The sequence below is a fragment of the Eschrichtius robustus genome, chromosome 15 (assembly GCF_028021215.1).
Source record: "Eschrichtius robustus isolate mEscRob2 chromosome 15, mEscRob2.pri, whole genome shotgun sequence".
Classification (NCBI taxonomy): domain Eukaryota; kingdom Metazoa; phylum Chordata; class Mammalia; order Artiodactyla; family Eschrichtiidae; genus Eschrichtius; species Eschrichtius robustus.
The window spans coordinates 11330043-11344863 of NC_090838.1; the positions used below are offsets into that span (position 1 = coordinate 11330043).

A 14821-nucleotide genomic window follows, 5' to 3' on the forward strand; every position below is an offset into this window, starting at 1 on the left:
TTATTACTCACTGGAGAAAGCAATTAAACCAAAATTAGATACCATAACATACCTATTAAAATAACTAAACTTTAAAAGACTGACCATAGCAAGTACTGACAAGCACGTAGAGAAACTGGAACGCTCCTAAAAGACTGATTAAAAAATAAAATGCTTTGGAAGACAGTTTGGCAGTTTTCTGAAAAGTTAACCATCCACCTACCATATGATCCTGCCATTCCACTCTTATGGATTTATCCAGAAGCAATGAAAGCGCATGTCCATACAAAGGCTTGTACATGAATATTCATAGCAGCTATATTTGTAAAAGCCAAGACTCAAAATAAACCAAATGTCCACCAACAAGTGAATAGATAAACAAAGTGCAATAAATCCATCAACGGAATACTAGTCAACAAACAAAATGGAATAAACTACTGATCCATGATACAACACGGATGAATCACAAAATAACTATGCTGAGTGAAAGAAGCCAAACAAACAAACAAAGTGCATACTGTTATGACTCCATTTACATAAAATTCTAGGAAATGCAAAGCACGATATAGAGACAGAAAATAGATCAGTGATAGCCTGGGGAGGGGATGGGGGTGTAATGAGGAGAAGCAGAAGGAGGGAGGGGATTATAAATGAGCAAGAGAAAGCTTTTAGGGGTGATGGATACATTCATTATTTTGACGAGGTGATGGCTTCATGGGTATATACGTATATCAAAACTTATCATATTCTATACCTTAAATATGTGCAATTTACTGTTGGTCAATTATAACCCAATGTAGTCAGAAAAAGAAAAAAAGTCGTACTTTTTCTTAATCACATACAATTATCAATTAATATTATTACTCACTTACGACCGGTGTGCCTGGTCAATCTAACCATCAGCTTCTGTGCCTCTTCTGAGCTAGACTGAGTATTTTTAACATATGAAATTGGTTTCTCAAGTCCATGTTTCTCCAAAATCTCTGACACACTGTTAAGTAAAAAGAAAAATGTTTAAATAAGTCTTGCTACCAAACAAAAAAGCTCTAAGAATCTTAAACACGTAAGTAGCACTTAGGTGTTAAAAGTATTTAAAAAAAAAGTAGCATAAAGAATGACCAAATTTTACACATTACATTAATTCTCAGCAAAAAAAAGCTAATAATTATATATCAAATCTTATTTCCCCTACTGACTTTTATTACAATATACTTGGGATAAGTTAACATTTTTTAAAAAGCCTGGCATATCCTTATCTCAAAATCTTTTTTTTTACAATTTTCCTGTGCTCTAAGAGCATCAAGTCAGCAAAATAAGACAAATCCATAATTGCAATACCCAACTTTCACTCTTAACAACCTTCGTGAGTATTCTGTTATAGGCAAGGCTGCTAGAAAAGCAATAAGCAAAGAATTTTAGGGTTGGAAAACCACAGAAACCCCATAAGGCTCAATCTCCCTCAAGAATCCATTCTATAAACAAACAAATAAGATTTCTGTTCTCATGTGGATCTTCTTGAGATATCCTATTCCATAATTATCAGCACTGTATACACACCTTTTCTGTCTCACCAAATCTCACATTTATGAATTAACCACTACTGGGCTTAAAGAGAGGTCAGACAAAATTCAGTAACTCTTCATAAAGATAAGTTCCATGGGTCATGTCACCTGACATTATAGACACTAAAACATTTATCAACTATTAATGGCCATGAGGTGGAACTGGAAAAAAGAGTTCTCCTTTTAAAAGGTTAGTAAATTAAGGTGAACAGTGAAAGACCTGGGTATCATCCAGAAACCTAAAGGGTGTTACTGTTTCCTTGAGGTACTGAGAGCATAATTTGACTATCAAGACAACCCATGGTTACACCCAGGAACGTATGGTGAAATAAATGATGTGTATTATGAAATAATTTTTTATGAAATGCATTATGTTTATTATACTGTATTTCCTGGAGAAAGCTCTTTTCAATTTCATTAGGGGAAAAAAGGAAACCATGCAGATTTGTAAGGAATGAATCTATACTGACTTAACCCATTAAGCTTTGTTCAAACTATGCTCAATTTTTCAGGGAGGCTGGGGAGAAGAGAGGGACATCGAATTAGTAGATTCCCAAATTCTTATACTTTACATATTACCACTATCAAGTGATGTTATTACCTATAATTTCTATAATTATATATTGGAAGAACAAAGTTTATTAGTCCTCAAATTTCATTTTTAATGCAAATATTTAAAAATTACACACAAGCACATTATATATACATATAAAAATGAACACTAGTAAACAATATTAAACTTCCTGAATAGCAAATTAGAAATTTTCAGTCTCCAAAAGAGACAGTTAAATGCTTCATTTTCACAGTAAAGAATATTGCTAGAGTCACTAATATAATATAACCCAGATAGTCAATCAAATGTAGTATAACCCAAAAAGGAAAGTTAGGGTTATAATAAACATTGTTTGCTGATGGACGTAATAACTGCTGAAGGAACTAATATTTCTTATTTACCTACTATGTGTGAGGTACTTTAAATGCTTTATCTAGTATCAATTTCACATCTCAAGGTAGATATTATAGCTAAGAAAACCCTAGGCTCAAAGATCACACAGCTAGTAAGTTACAACACCTAGATTTGAACACAGTTCTACTAGTCTTCAAAGTCCATGTTCTCATTGCTGTAGCATTCTGCTAAAATAAGCTAGTATTATATTCATTATTAAGAAAATTCACTCCTAAGAGAGTCAAACGAATATTAGGTCAAACTGGAAATGATCACTAGGCATATTTAAGGTAACATTTCTTGGACAGACCTCCTTAATCAGCATAGAACCAAAAGATCGTCATTTTTCTCACCTGAGAATGTGTTCCAGTTGGTCTACCATGTCATGAAGAGCTGTGGTTACCTCTGTCTTCTGACTAAAGGATTAAGAGAAAAGAATTAAAATTAGGTTTTAGTAGTAACTTTTTACCTGAAATACTAAACTCACTTAAGTTTAAAAAAAAAAAAAAAAGTGATGTTTCCCTTGTACTTAATATATGACAGTAACACCCTGTCCAGTAAAAGGTCAGTCTTACCTCCTACACTCATTCAGCATCTTTCATGACTCAAAAGAGATTAAGATAAAAAATACTGGAATATAACAATATTCTCTATTACAGACTAGTGAGATATGGGCAACTATTTTCCTAAGAACTTTTAGTTCAGTTCTGCTAAAAGCAAAAAAGAATTATAAATCAGTTGTAGTCTTTCTTTAAAGAAGTGGTAAACAATAAAGCCATCATTTATTTCTCTTCTTTTAACCAATAAAACAGATTAGGAACCATGGCCCTGCACGCTGGCTTTCTCCTAGTCCTATCTATTCCACCTGTGACTCCCCTAGGACTTTTCCATTAGGATTCTATATACTCAGGGGACTTCTCCCACGTCATCATTCACTCTGCCTCCACTGCAATATTTTAAAACGAAAGAGAAGTACATAGCCATCATACAGATAATTCCTACCGGGAGTGGAGATAAGAAGCACTTTTCCTTTTTCCTTTCTCAGGAAAAAAGTAGACGGGGGACTAGGAGAAACATTACCATGAAAAAGATCATAAACTAATAAAAACGCGGCTGATAGGGTAGATTTAGCACGGCACAACGCACGTACGAGTGCAAAGGATTTGGTAGAAAAGTTAAGCAACTGCTATAAAAGCCCTCTGCCACCCTCTGCAATTCTGTGTCCCAACCTTGGAGGGACGACTCTCAACTGAGAACCACTGTACCTGACACTCTCAGGTGCCTTTCAACCAATGATTCACCTGAATTCCAGCAAGATCTTAGGATTTAATAAGAAAGCTAAATAAAAATCTTTATCTGGACTTGGAAAATTAAAAATTACCTACTTGAACACAAAGGTCTCACTCACTATTTTTAAAACTATCAATCTGTCCTGGTCTAAATCTATGTGGCAATTATTTTATGCAATTTACAAAGATTATACTATCTTTTTAAACCAAGTTTCAGGCCTTGGAGTAGAGTGATAAATTAGGGTATATTCCACTTAAAGTCCTTCAAAAAAAAAAAAAAAATAGATCATTCATCGGAGATAACTTCAATTAACATACTCATTCAGAAACAATATTTTTTAAATTATCATTTTGTAACTCTACAATAAACATTTGTCACTGATTTTCAGAATATAGAGTTCTTCCTTTGTGAACTGACATTCACAAACATAATGACTAAAGATTTTTTTCAGCCAGATGAAATGTGCTGCATAGGTAAGATGTACAAAAATTTAATTTCCTAAATAGTGAAAAAATACACAGTTAACCATTTGGTAAATAACAACCATTTAACCACTAAAAATAAACGACTGATCACTGGGAGAACGTGAATTGACAAAGTTGGCACAAGGAGCAAAGAGAACCAGAGTATTTTGAAGGCCTATATTTTAATACTAGGCTAATTTATAATTGCAAATTATTTAGAAAATTATAATTATGAAATACAGTCATTAAGAAATAAATGGAACAACAAAAGAGTACCATGCTATTTTTTATGTTTACCAAAAAAAAATCTGTTAGATCAGAAACCATTAATCTGAAGCCAAAAAAAAGCTTTCAGCCACGCATACACAAAAGAGGCATTTCTTAACCTACACATTCTTTGAAAACAAATATACTCATCCTCTCATTATAATGTCTACATAAAAAATGTTCTTTTAATATCATCATTCAGTTGATATAATGACTATCTCCTCATGGTAGGCAAATTACTATTTAAAAGTTAATAGATAAGCTCTAATTGATATTTATGCTTATTTGATCTTACTGAAGAACTAAGTCTAACACATTTATTTTTAAAAATTGCACATGTCAGTTGGAAGTCAATGATTTTACCTAGATGATTCAAGGACAACCAAGGGGCATCAAGTGGGCAGAGGGACCATCAAATTACCCATCTAGACCATTTAAGGAAGAAACTCCCCACCATTTCTGATCTCTGAGGTGCTTGTTAAGAAGAGGATTCTGCATCTCTTGTCACCCTCTGGGAAGAGCACCTTGACTACTGATATTCTGACATCCACTGGGCTGAGGTTTTTAAATGATGAGTAATGACAGTTTGCTAAAAAACTGTTAATACAATCCATGTTACCAGCCCTTTGTTGCCTACTGAAGGCCCACGGTTCCCAGAGGTACACTTGCTGCTCTTCACTAAGGATGAGAGGGAGCTTGTGGTCCTATCTGTACAGGTTTGGGTAATAAATAGATGCTGTGATTATAACTCTTCCTACATGAAGATTCCCTAAACCTGGACTGAGGAAGGGAAGTATTAACCAGTAGTACAGTCTCCATTTAGCTTTACCAGTAACAAGGCTAACTGCTTTCTTTCTTGGGGGTCAGTACTTAGACTCTTAATGAGAAGAGATGAATAATCAGGATCTACAAACCACCCAACATTTCTGTAACATAATACACAGAATCTAAGATTACCTTACCCCACCCCCCAAAATCAAAACTGAAGCAAGATTGACAATCTAGCTGCTCACATATAAGGCAATTTCCCAAGGACTCCTATAATGAAAAGCCTTCAGCTTGCCAACAGGCATCCAATCAACTTTTAGTATCTTAGATATAAATTAATGGCCAAGAATCACTAGACATGGAGGAAAGGTCCTCACAGTAAAAACAGAGATGCAAACAAACAGAATATGAAAAATCAGAGAGCACGGTGGGGTAAGGGTTAATGCAGGGTGTAGAAATGAATTTGTGCATCTGTGAAACAAGAGCAGGATATTATTTTGTTTGAAAGTGAATGAGAAAAAGTTCTTGGAATTTAAATAAGAAAGCCAAAATAAATTTTAAATTCAAAATACGGATTACAAGATAAAACTATAGAAATCTCCCAGATCACTTAACAAAAGATCAAAACATGGGAAAAAGGGCAGTAAATAAATTTAAAATGTACAAAAATGAGAAAAAAGAAGGACATGCAAATAAACTTATCAAGGAAACTTAACAGGAAAAAAATATAAGAAAATTTCCCAACAGTTTGAAGGACATGAGTTTCCAGGTTGAAATACACGATTTAAATGAACAATGATAAATTTAGACTCAGAATAAAACACATCCTTATGATATTTCAGAACATTAGAAATGAAGGGAAGGTACTGAAGTATTCCAAAAAGGGGAGGAAAAAGCCATATAATGGCCTTGGACTTCTCAACAACACTGAAAGGAGAAGACAAGAGTGATGCCTTCGAAACTCACAAGGAAAAGGATCAGAAACCTAGAATTCCATACACAGCCAAGCCTTCCATCAAGTGTAAGGATGCAATTATGATACTTTTTTGACATGTGATAGTCTTAAAATAAAAATGCCTCCATGCAACATTTGACAGGAAGCTATTCAAGATTATGTCCCATCAAAATGAGGGAATAAGTAAAGAAAGGGAAAGATAATAATCCCAGAAATGCAATATGCAACACAAGAGAGATGCAAACAAAAGTCCAACGATGAACGCTGTACAGCCGAGTAGAGAACAATTCATATCAAAGGAAGAGAAAAGACAATTCTAAGAAAGATGTTTCAAAAGTAAGAGAGAGAGAGAGAGACATAGAGTGAAAAGAGAAAGGAGAGATTACTAGATATTTTTGACCTTGAAAAGGAATTTTACACTTCTGTCAGAAGAGTGAGGGAGGTAAATGGAAACAAAAAACAATGACAAAAAAGGAAATTATTCAATCCACGAAAAGCAAAAAGTTGCATAAAAAGGAAATATAATCATACCTAGCTCTGTGTAAACAGTATATACATAATCATAAGATAGAAATACCACTTTGACTATACTGAAAAAATGGTTAAGAGAAGTAGGTATGGGGGAAGGGTAGGCGTCAATGAAAGGAAGTCAATAATCATCTAAAATTGTAAAATCAATAAATAGCAACGTGAGCATAATATTTTAAAGGAGGCAGGCAAAGTCAAGAAGAAAATCATGATCTATAATGAGTGTTTACTTTTAGAAGACAGGTATCAAAGGATGAGGAAGGAGAGCAACCAATAGTTTTTTATCAATTACAAGTCTTCCTGTACCCTGATTTTAACTAGTACATACATTATTTATTTTATGGTTAAAAATTAGAAGGGGATCATGTTCTCTTGGACTTCACGATTTTATAATAGCACCTCCTCATCCTCACCAATTTGTTTTTCTCCATGTCACTGACTTTTCAAAGTGAAAAGACAATATGACCTGTAGAATATCTCACAGTCTGTATTTATCTGGTTTTTTTCTTCATGGTGTTATTTAACTTGTTCTCTTATTCCCTACATTGACTGTAAACTAGAAGTTTGGCTTAAAGGATTGATTAGATTCAGGGTAAGTAATTTTACTTCATACTGCTTCTCACCAGGAGGCACATATGGCTAGGCTGCCTGATTGTAAGTGATGCCATATTTGATAACTTGATCAAAGGTGACGGCAGTCAGACTTAGACTTTATAAAGGTAAATTTCCCCTTTGAAATTACAAAAAAATATATATATATTTGCTAAAGGTTAATACTTTGGTACCATGCAAATATCCCTTCCCCATCAATTTTTCACCTGATTTCAATGCTATTAATGACTACGTGAAACAATTATTCCACATTGGCTTGCAAAATCAAGTGACTTCTATCATTCATTTCACACGAAAAAATAAATATTTCCTTGGAAGGAAAAGAGAGAGAGAAAAGAAGAAAGCGAGAGGAGAAGAAGAAAACAAAGCATGAGGAAGACTTCTTGTCTAAACACCTGATTTTGCAAATGAGGAAACTGATGACCAGAGAAGTTACATGACTCAGCTGTAGTCACAAAGGCTTAGAAACAGGCCCACCGATTTTTCATTCAGTGCTTTTCCATGTGCTGTTATTAACTTCTCCAGATATGAAATTTATAATATGTACTATGTGTTAAAAGAGTGATTAAAGGAATGATTGTTATGTGACTTCCAAAGAGAAAATATAAATCTGATTTGCATACCACTAAATGAGGTATGTATATCCGTACATTATTACTTAGAAGTTTTACTCTGGGCAAGGGCCAAGAACAAACAATTCATAGAAAAAATACAACTAGCCCATAAATAAGGAAAAAGCTTAATTAGAAACACAATTTTAAACAAAGAGATATCACCGTCTATCCACTTAAGAGAGTACTTTTTGTTGTGGTGGTAGTGATATTCTTGCTTGCTTTTTAATGGATAATTATCAAGGTTAACAAAATTTAGTGACGTCCTATATACTGTTAGAAAAACAAGTGTCTATCTCGAGGCAACAGGTTTGCACATGATCTCATTTTCTTCTTTATATTCCCAAAATTCTCTATAATGAACATTCAGAGAAGCAACATCTTCATTTTAACTGTTAGAGTAAAAAGACACAACCATAACAAAGGCACACTGTGGGTTCTTACCCATATCCTCTTTGTGGCAGACATTCTAATACGTCATAGCAAAGAGCTAGCTGGTCATTTCGTTCACAGCTATAGATGCATTCTAGTGCTACTGCCATCAGTTGGTCCTGATCAGGAATAATTTTTTGCTGCAACTAGAGAAATAAAACATGTTGTGCTAAATGTCAATAGATTTACATTCCATTTTGCCATATCCCAGTACCACTGTCAATAGAATATTAAATAGTACAATTAATCAGCTGCAGAAACAAATCTTGGTTTTTCCTTTAGCTTACAGACTTCTGGGGTCTTTAATTATTCTAAATGAAATTGCATTTTAATTACAGAATCAGCAAGAAAAGAAACTTTGTACCCATAAGCTTTGCATCTGCTGAAAACAGATTCTTCAATTCATGACCCATTCAAGATAAAGTAGATAGAAGAAACACAGTGAACTAAAAAGGCAATTCATTAAAAACAACATTTCTAACCCTAAAACCAAATTTTATGTGTTTCAATCACAAAAATATGTAAAATTCCTTAACTAATATTCAGAAATGTTCAAACCTACTATTTTTCAGTATGCATTATGTATTAGTCATTTAACACAACAGTATTGACATTCTATTCGAAAGAAGTCGCATTGTAATGAGGTAATATTCATATCCCAAAATACACTCCATATTTCTGATGCAGAAAAATGGCTATTGGGGGTCACTTTCCCATTGTAAACAACAGAGACCCATTCTTAAAGTATTTTCTGGGATATAAAAATAACAGATTTGTGCCTTGTTTTTCTCATCTATAAAACTGGAATATTAACATCTTCTTAATAGCATTGTTGTGAGGATTAAATAAATGAATCCATGTAGAATGCTTATGTTATTACCACCACGAAACCAAAATAGAAGTTTGAAACTATTTCTTAGAGCCCTTTACAACAACAAAATAAGCTTAAGATGATTTCCATAATAACCATCTACTACTTTTCAACATTTTAGTAGAAACTCACAAAACAGAGAGGAAAGTGATGAAGAGAAGCTGCCAAACAAAGGCATTTTCTCAGTAGAAAAACCACATCAATGGACGAGAAGAAGAAATGGATGGAAAGAGGAAAACTTAATAAGGTTATCAGGGAAGTAAAGTTTTCTAAAGTACTTGGGTTAAAGGATTTCTTCAAGGTATTAAGAAATATATCATTAATTTGACATCAACATTTGACAAAGTTAGTTATCCAAGGTTGCAAAGTGACAAACTGGTGAAATAGGGACAAGCAGGGTACAACAAGAGTGTCAGTAAAGCAGAAACTAACACACCATTGTAAAGCAATTATACTCCAATAAAGATGTTAAAAAAAAAAAATTAACGAAAATAGCTAGCTTTTCCCATTTTCTTACTGTGTGCCAGGTACTGTTTCTAAGTGCTTTAAGTGCATTAATTCACAAATCCTCAAAAGAATCCTGTAAGGTTAGTGCTAGTATCATTTCTATTTTACATAAAGGGAAAATCGAGGCACTGAGGGGATGAACAACTTGCTCAAGGCACAGAGCTGGTCACGGTCAAGCCAGGATCTGAAAGCAGGCAAGTGGCTCCAGAGCCTAAGGTAAGTGTTAGCTCTCACGATCCTGCAGAAGAGCTTCACGTATGGAAGAACGGAAGAGTCTGAGGAAAAATATAGTAATAAACAATAAAAAAAAATGGTAATAAAAAAACATGGTCAGGAAGCATCTGAGGAAGATGAAAAAACGGAAACCAGTTTCAGTCAAGGCACAACGTGGGAAACCGGCTGAAACAGAAGCCATAGCCCTTGATGTTTCCCTCCATCTTCCTGCTTCCTGTCTTTCCCTCCCTGAGACGTTGAAGTGTCGCTTGAAAGTTAAATGTTCTAGAGTCCCTATTTGATCAGGTATGTTCAAAACCCTTTAGTAGACCTTCAATGTGAAAGGTAAAGAGTAAACTTTCTGCCTTCCACTCAGGCTCCTTCATGGCCTGGTGCCCACCCACTTTTCCAGTCCTATGAACCGCTACCTCTCTGCTCACAGTTTTAATTCACTCAGGTTAAGTAATTTGCCTTTATCTAAACATGGCATTAGTCTGATTACGTCCCCTTGTCTTATTCTACTCCTACCTGGAATGTCTTCTCAAGGAACTTCTTAAAACCTTAGTCCCTAAAACCTCCCGAATAATCCAGTTTTATGTCCATTTGGCTGACTTCAATTGGACTTCCCCAGATTTCCAGAGTCTCTTGCTTATACTTGATAAATGCTGGTCCAATGAATAAATCCTCATACTACTCTCTACATGAATTCTTTCTCCTCTCTGTACTCCTATGGCACCTTTCTGTTCTCTTCCTATGCCACTCAGCATATCCTTCTTAATACAATCTACTGTGTATGTGAATCATAATGCTCACATTAAGATACTTTTCACTGTTGTCCTATTAGACTCTCTACAGATGTCCAACTTCATACAGTAAGACACACTTCCTTTTACTCTCATTATTCCTGTACTAATATCTCAGTGGTCACTATTAAACCATCATTTGTCCCACCTCAAGCTAACAGAAGGGAGCCCATTTAGGACTTTCCAAGAAATCAATAAATCTTCCCCACCAGGGGCAGCAAATTATCTCCCATATTGCATAGCAAGGTAAAATGTAACAAAGTCATAATTTCTTTTAAAAGGTCTTAAAATTATGCACTAGTAGACAACTAGAAAAAGAACAACAGATGTTAAGATAGAATACTTGGGAAACCCCAGAGAAACAAGCAACAAAAGAAATCAGTGAAACAGTGAAAGAATCACTGAAAATTATCATACAAAAATCAATAACTTTCCTATACACAAACAATAAAGTTAGAGAAAATGAGGGTAAATAAAACTCAATTTGTAATGTAAACAGAAAATTAAGTGGTTAGGAACAGATTTAACAAGAAATGTGCAAAACCTATATAAGGAAAAATTTTAAACATTCCTGAAAGGCACTAAGAAAGATATGAAGAAATAGAATGATGCCCCCTATTCTTGAATAGGGTGACTGAACATTATACTGAAGTTCAGATAGAAAAAAATATATACAAGAATAACTTTTAAAAAACTGGGGGGGGGCTTCCCTGGTGGCGCAGTGGTTGAGATCTGCCTGCCAATGCAGGGGACACGGGTTCGAGCCCTGGTCTGGGAAGATCCCACATGCCGCGGAGCCAACTGGGCCCGTGAGCCACAATTACTGAGCCTGCGCGTCTGGAGCCTGTGCTCCGCAATAAGAGAGGCCACGACAGTGAGAGGCCCGCGCACCGCGATGAAGAGTGGCCCCCGCTTGCCACAACTAGAGAAAGCCCTCGCACAGAAACGAAGACCCAACACAGCCATAAATTAAAAAAAAAAAAAAAAAAAACTGGGGGGAAGAAAACACTACAAAGGAATACTACCCATACCAGACTTTAAAAACACACTACAAAATCTCTATAATTAAAACAGTGTGGTACTTAGTATATGGACAAACAGACCAATAAAACAATAGAGAAACTCTAGAATTAGACTCAAAACAAATGGAAATTTTGTATATGACAAAGGTGGCATCTCAAATCACTCAGGTACAGATAAACTTTTTAATAAATGGTATTGCAACAACTAGGTAGCATTAGGGAAAACATAAAATAGATCCATATCTCACACCCTGCAAAAGAACACACTCCAAATAGATTAGGGGTCTAAACATAAAAATAAAGCCATACAAGTACTAGAAGAAAACATGAGTGATTTCTTCTTTAACCTTGTAATAGGAAAAGGCTTTCTCACCATGCCTCAAAATACAGAAGCAATTTAAAAAAAAAAATTGCTCAGTTTGATTACACAAAAAATAAACTGTAAAAGATTTTGCATGGCATAATACGCCATAAACAAAGTCAAGAGACAACCTACCCACTGGGTGAAATTTTCACAATAGAAACCACAGAAAAAGGACTAATTACACTAATATATATGAATTTCTAAAAGTTAAGGCACAAAGAAACAAAAATCAAAGTGAAAAATGGGGAAAAGGCAGGAATGGACAATTCACAAAAATGACAATGCCTCTCAAGCATATGAGAAAATGTTCAAATTCACTCATATTTAGAGAAGTACAAATTAAAACAACACTGAAATGTAATTTTTCACCTATCACGGTGGCAAAATGTTTTAAATATGACAACAAATTATGTCTGCAGAGTTGTGGAGAAAGAGCCATGCTCACACAGTGCTGGTGGAAATGTAAATTGGAACAACCCGTCTGGAGAGAAATGTGGTAATACCAACACAAACCTCCCTTCAGAGCCCGGAATCCCCTTGCAGGAACATACCCTGAAGATATGCCAATAGTACAAAATAAATATAATCAGGTTACTCGTTGTAGCACTGTTTGTAATTGTAAAATACTGGGAATAGCATAGAAAACTAGTGAGACTGGGTAACAGTTTTCAATTTTATATTTTAATTTATATAACCACACATGGCTAGTGGCTACCGTACTGGACAGCACAGTCCTAGAGGCACTTTTCAATTTCCTAAGGAGTGTGGGCCCAAAGTAGGCCAACAGGAAATTGCAGCTGAGAGTTTACAGTGTTAAGGAGACTTTCCCATTTGTCCCCATTACTGGAATACAGTCTGGTATCTACAAGCAGAAGGGCCTAGTAAGTATCCAATACTTCTAATTTGGACCCCCAAAGGACCACACTCTAGGAATACGGGAGAACTGGAAATAGGACAGTCTTTTTGAAACCTGAAACAGCTCAATACCCGATCAGATTAAAGTGACCTTCACCATACGAGAATGGTGGGAACAGCAAAAACAAGAGTGGCATATTCCATATTCCCCCAAATTCTAATCTATTATATCTGGGTTGGGCCTAGAAAATTGTTTTCTTTTTAATCCATATAGTTCTGATGCACAAATGCATTAAAAAAAAAAAGTATAAAAGACAGAAAACGATACAAGAAGGTAGAATATTTTATTCCCAAGTCATCTCTATCCAGACTTGCCCAAGTTACTTCACAAGTTTCACTTCCCAAAGAGGGATTCAAGCAAAGAGCAATGGCTTAAAATCAGAAATGAGTGCTTAAAATCAGGATGTTATAAAAGAGAGGAAGAGTTTGAAACACATGAGATAGTTGAAAAGCCAAATTTGTATTTGTCTTATTGTTCCCATTATTCGCTCCTCCCTTTCTAGTAGAGGACTGTTCTTCCCTGCCCCATTAACACCAGGTGTGGCCACAGAGCCTTCAGCCTGTGAAATGTGAGAGGGAGTAATCTGAGGCACTGGGAGCTAAGCTTTAAGAGCCACCGAGTGGTTCTACTTTGTTCTTTTTCCTGTGCCACAAGTTAGAAAAGGGGACTGTTCTTTCAGCCTGAGTCCTGGAATGAACAAGACATGGAACACAGCAGAAGCCCAACCACAGCCTACATGACACTTGTGAGAAATGAACGTTTGCTGTTGTCAACTACTTAGATTGCAGGGTCATTTGTTAATGCAGCATACCTTAACCTAAGCTGTTGGATACAGAAATCATGGCTCCTTTTATAGCACTAAAAATACCTTGTGCATGATTCATGGCAGATCCAAGGTAAATTCTTTTTGCGAACAGTCAAGGAAAATAAAATAAAAACAATGCTCCAAGGACAATCCTAGCACAGCAAATAAATGTAATCAAGTGATCTAAAGCATGATAATGAAACCCAGAGTTAATCATTCATGCCTTCATTTGCCGTGCCAAAATGCACTGAGCACTTGCTCTCTACACGGCACTGGGCTAGTCCCTGGCAGTACAGAGACACCGGAGACAGAGAGGACAGACCCAGGAAACAAAGAGAGGGAGAGACAAACTTGAGCAAGCAATGACAGCACAGTGAGACATGCGTTATTCTAGAGGCAGCTACAAGGCCCACCCTAGCACAGATAAGTCCCCGGAGGTTGCACAGCACAGGGAGTCTTGGACAGCAGGGTCCTGAAGGGTAGGCAAGTATTGGTTAAATGAAGGAAAGGGGCCCGATTACCACAAGCAAAGGAAATAGGCTCACAGAACACAAAAAGGCATGAAAGAACCTGACAGGGTGAAGAGGTGAAAAGTTAGTGTGGGTAAACCAGTGCATTCATGAAGGGAAATGAGGCTGAAGAGGTAGACTAGAAGCAGACCGCAAAGAACCTTCCACGCCACTTAAGAGAGCCTAACATTTACCCTGCGGGCAATGGTAGGTCACCAGAGATTTTCTGTAGCTCATGACATGATCAAATTTGTGCTGTGGAAAGATAACATCGATAGAAATAGAGAGGGTGGATTGGAAAGGAAGAGCCCAGCAACACCATTATTCTCTGCTTTGATTTTGACATATTTCAAGAAAGGCAAATGGCTATATATTTTATTCAAAAGGCACATGCTAA

The 14821-nt window shown here is 35.8% G+C and overlaps 1 protein-coding gene across 2 annotated transcripts in view; it reads right to left on the reverse strand.

Annotated features, from left to right (window-relative positions):
* The window catches only part of NBAS (NBAS subunit of NRZ tethering complex), a 340101-nt gene that overhangs the window by 177788 nt on the left and 147492 nt on the right, over positions 1 to 14821 (reverse strand). For both annotated transcript variants that reach the window (XM_068564082.1, XM_068564081.1), the window contains 3 exons: positions 8427 to 8560; positions 2841 to 2903; positions 848 to 970 (listed from right to left, as the gene is read on the reverse strand). In XM_068564082.1, coding sequence (XP_068420183.1) covers positions 848 to 970; positions 2841 to 2903; positions 8427 to 8560 — 320 coding nt within the window. The remainder of the gene's footprint in view (positions 1 to 847; positions 971 to 2840; positions 2904 to 8426; positions 8561 to 14821) is intronic.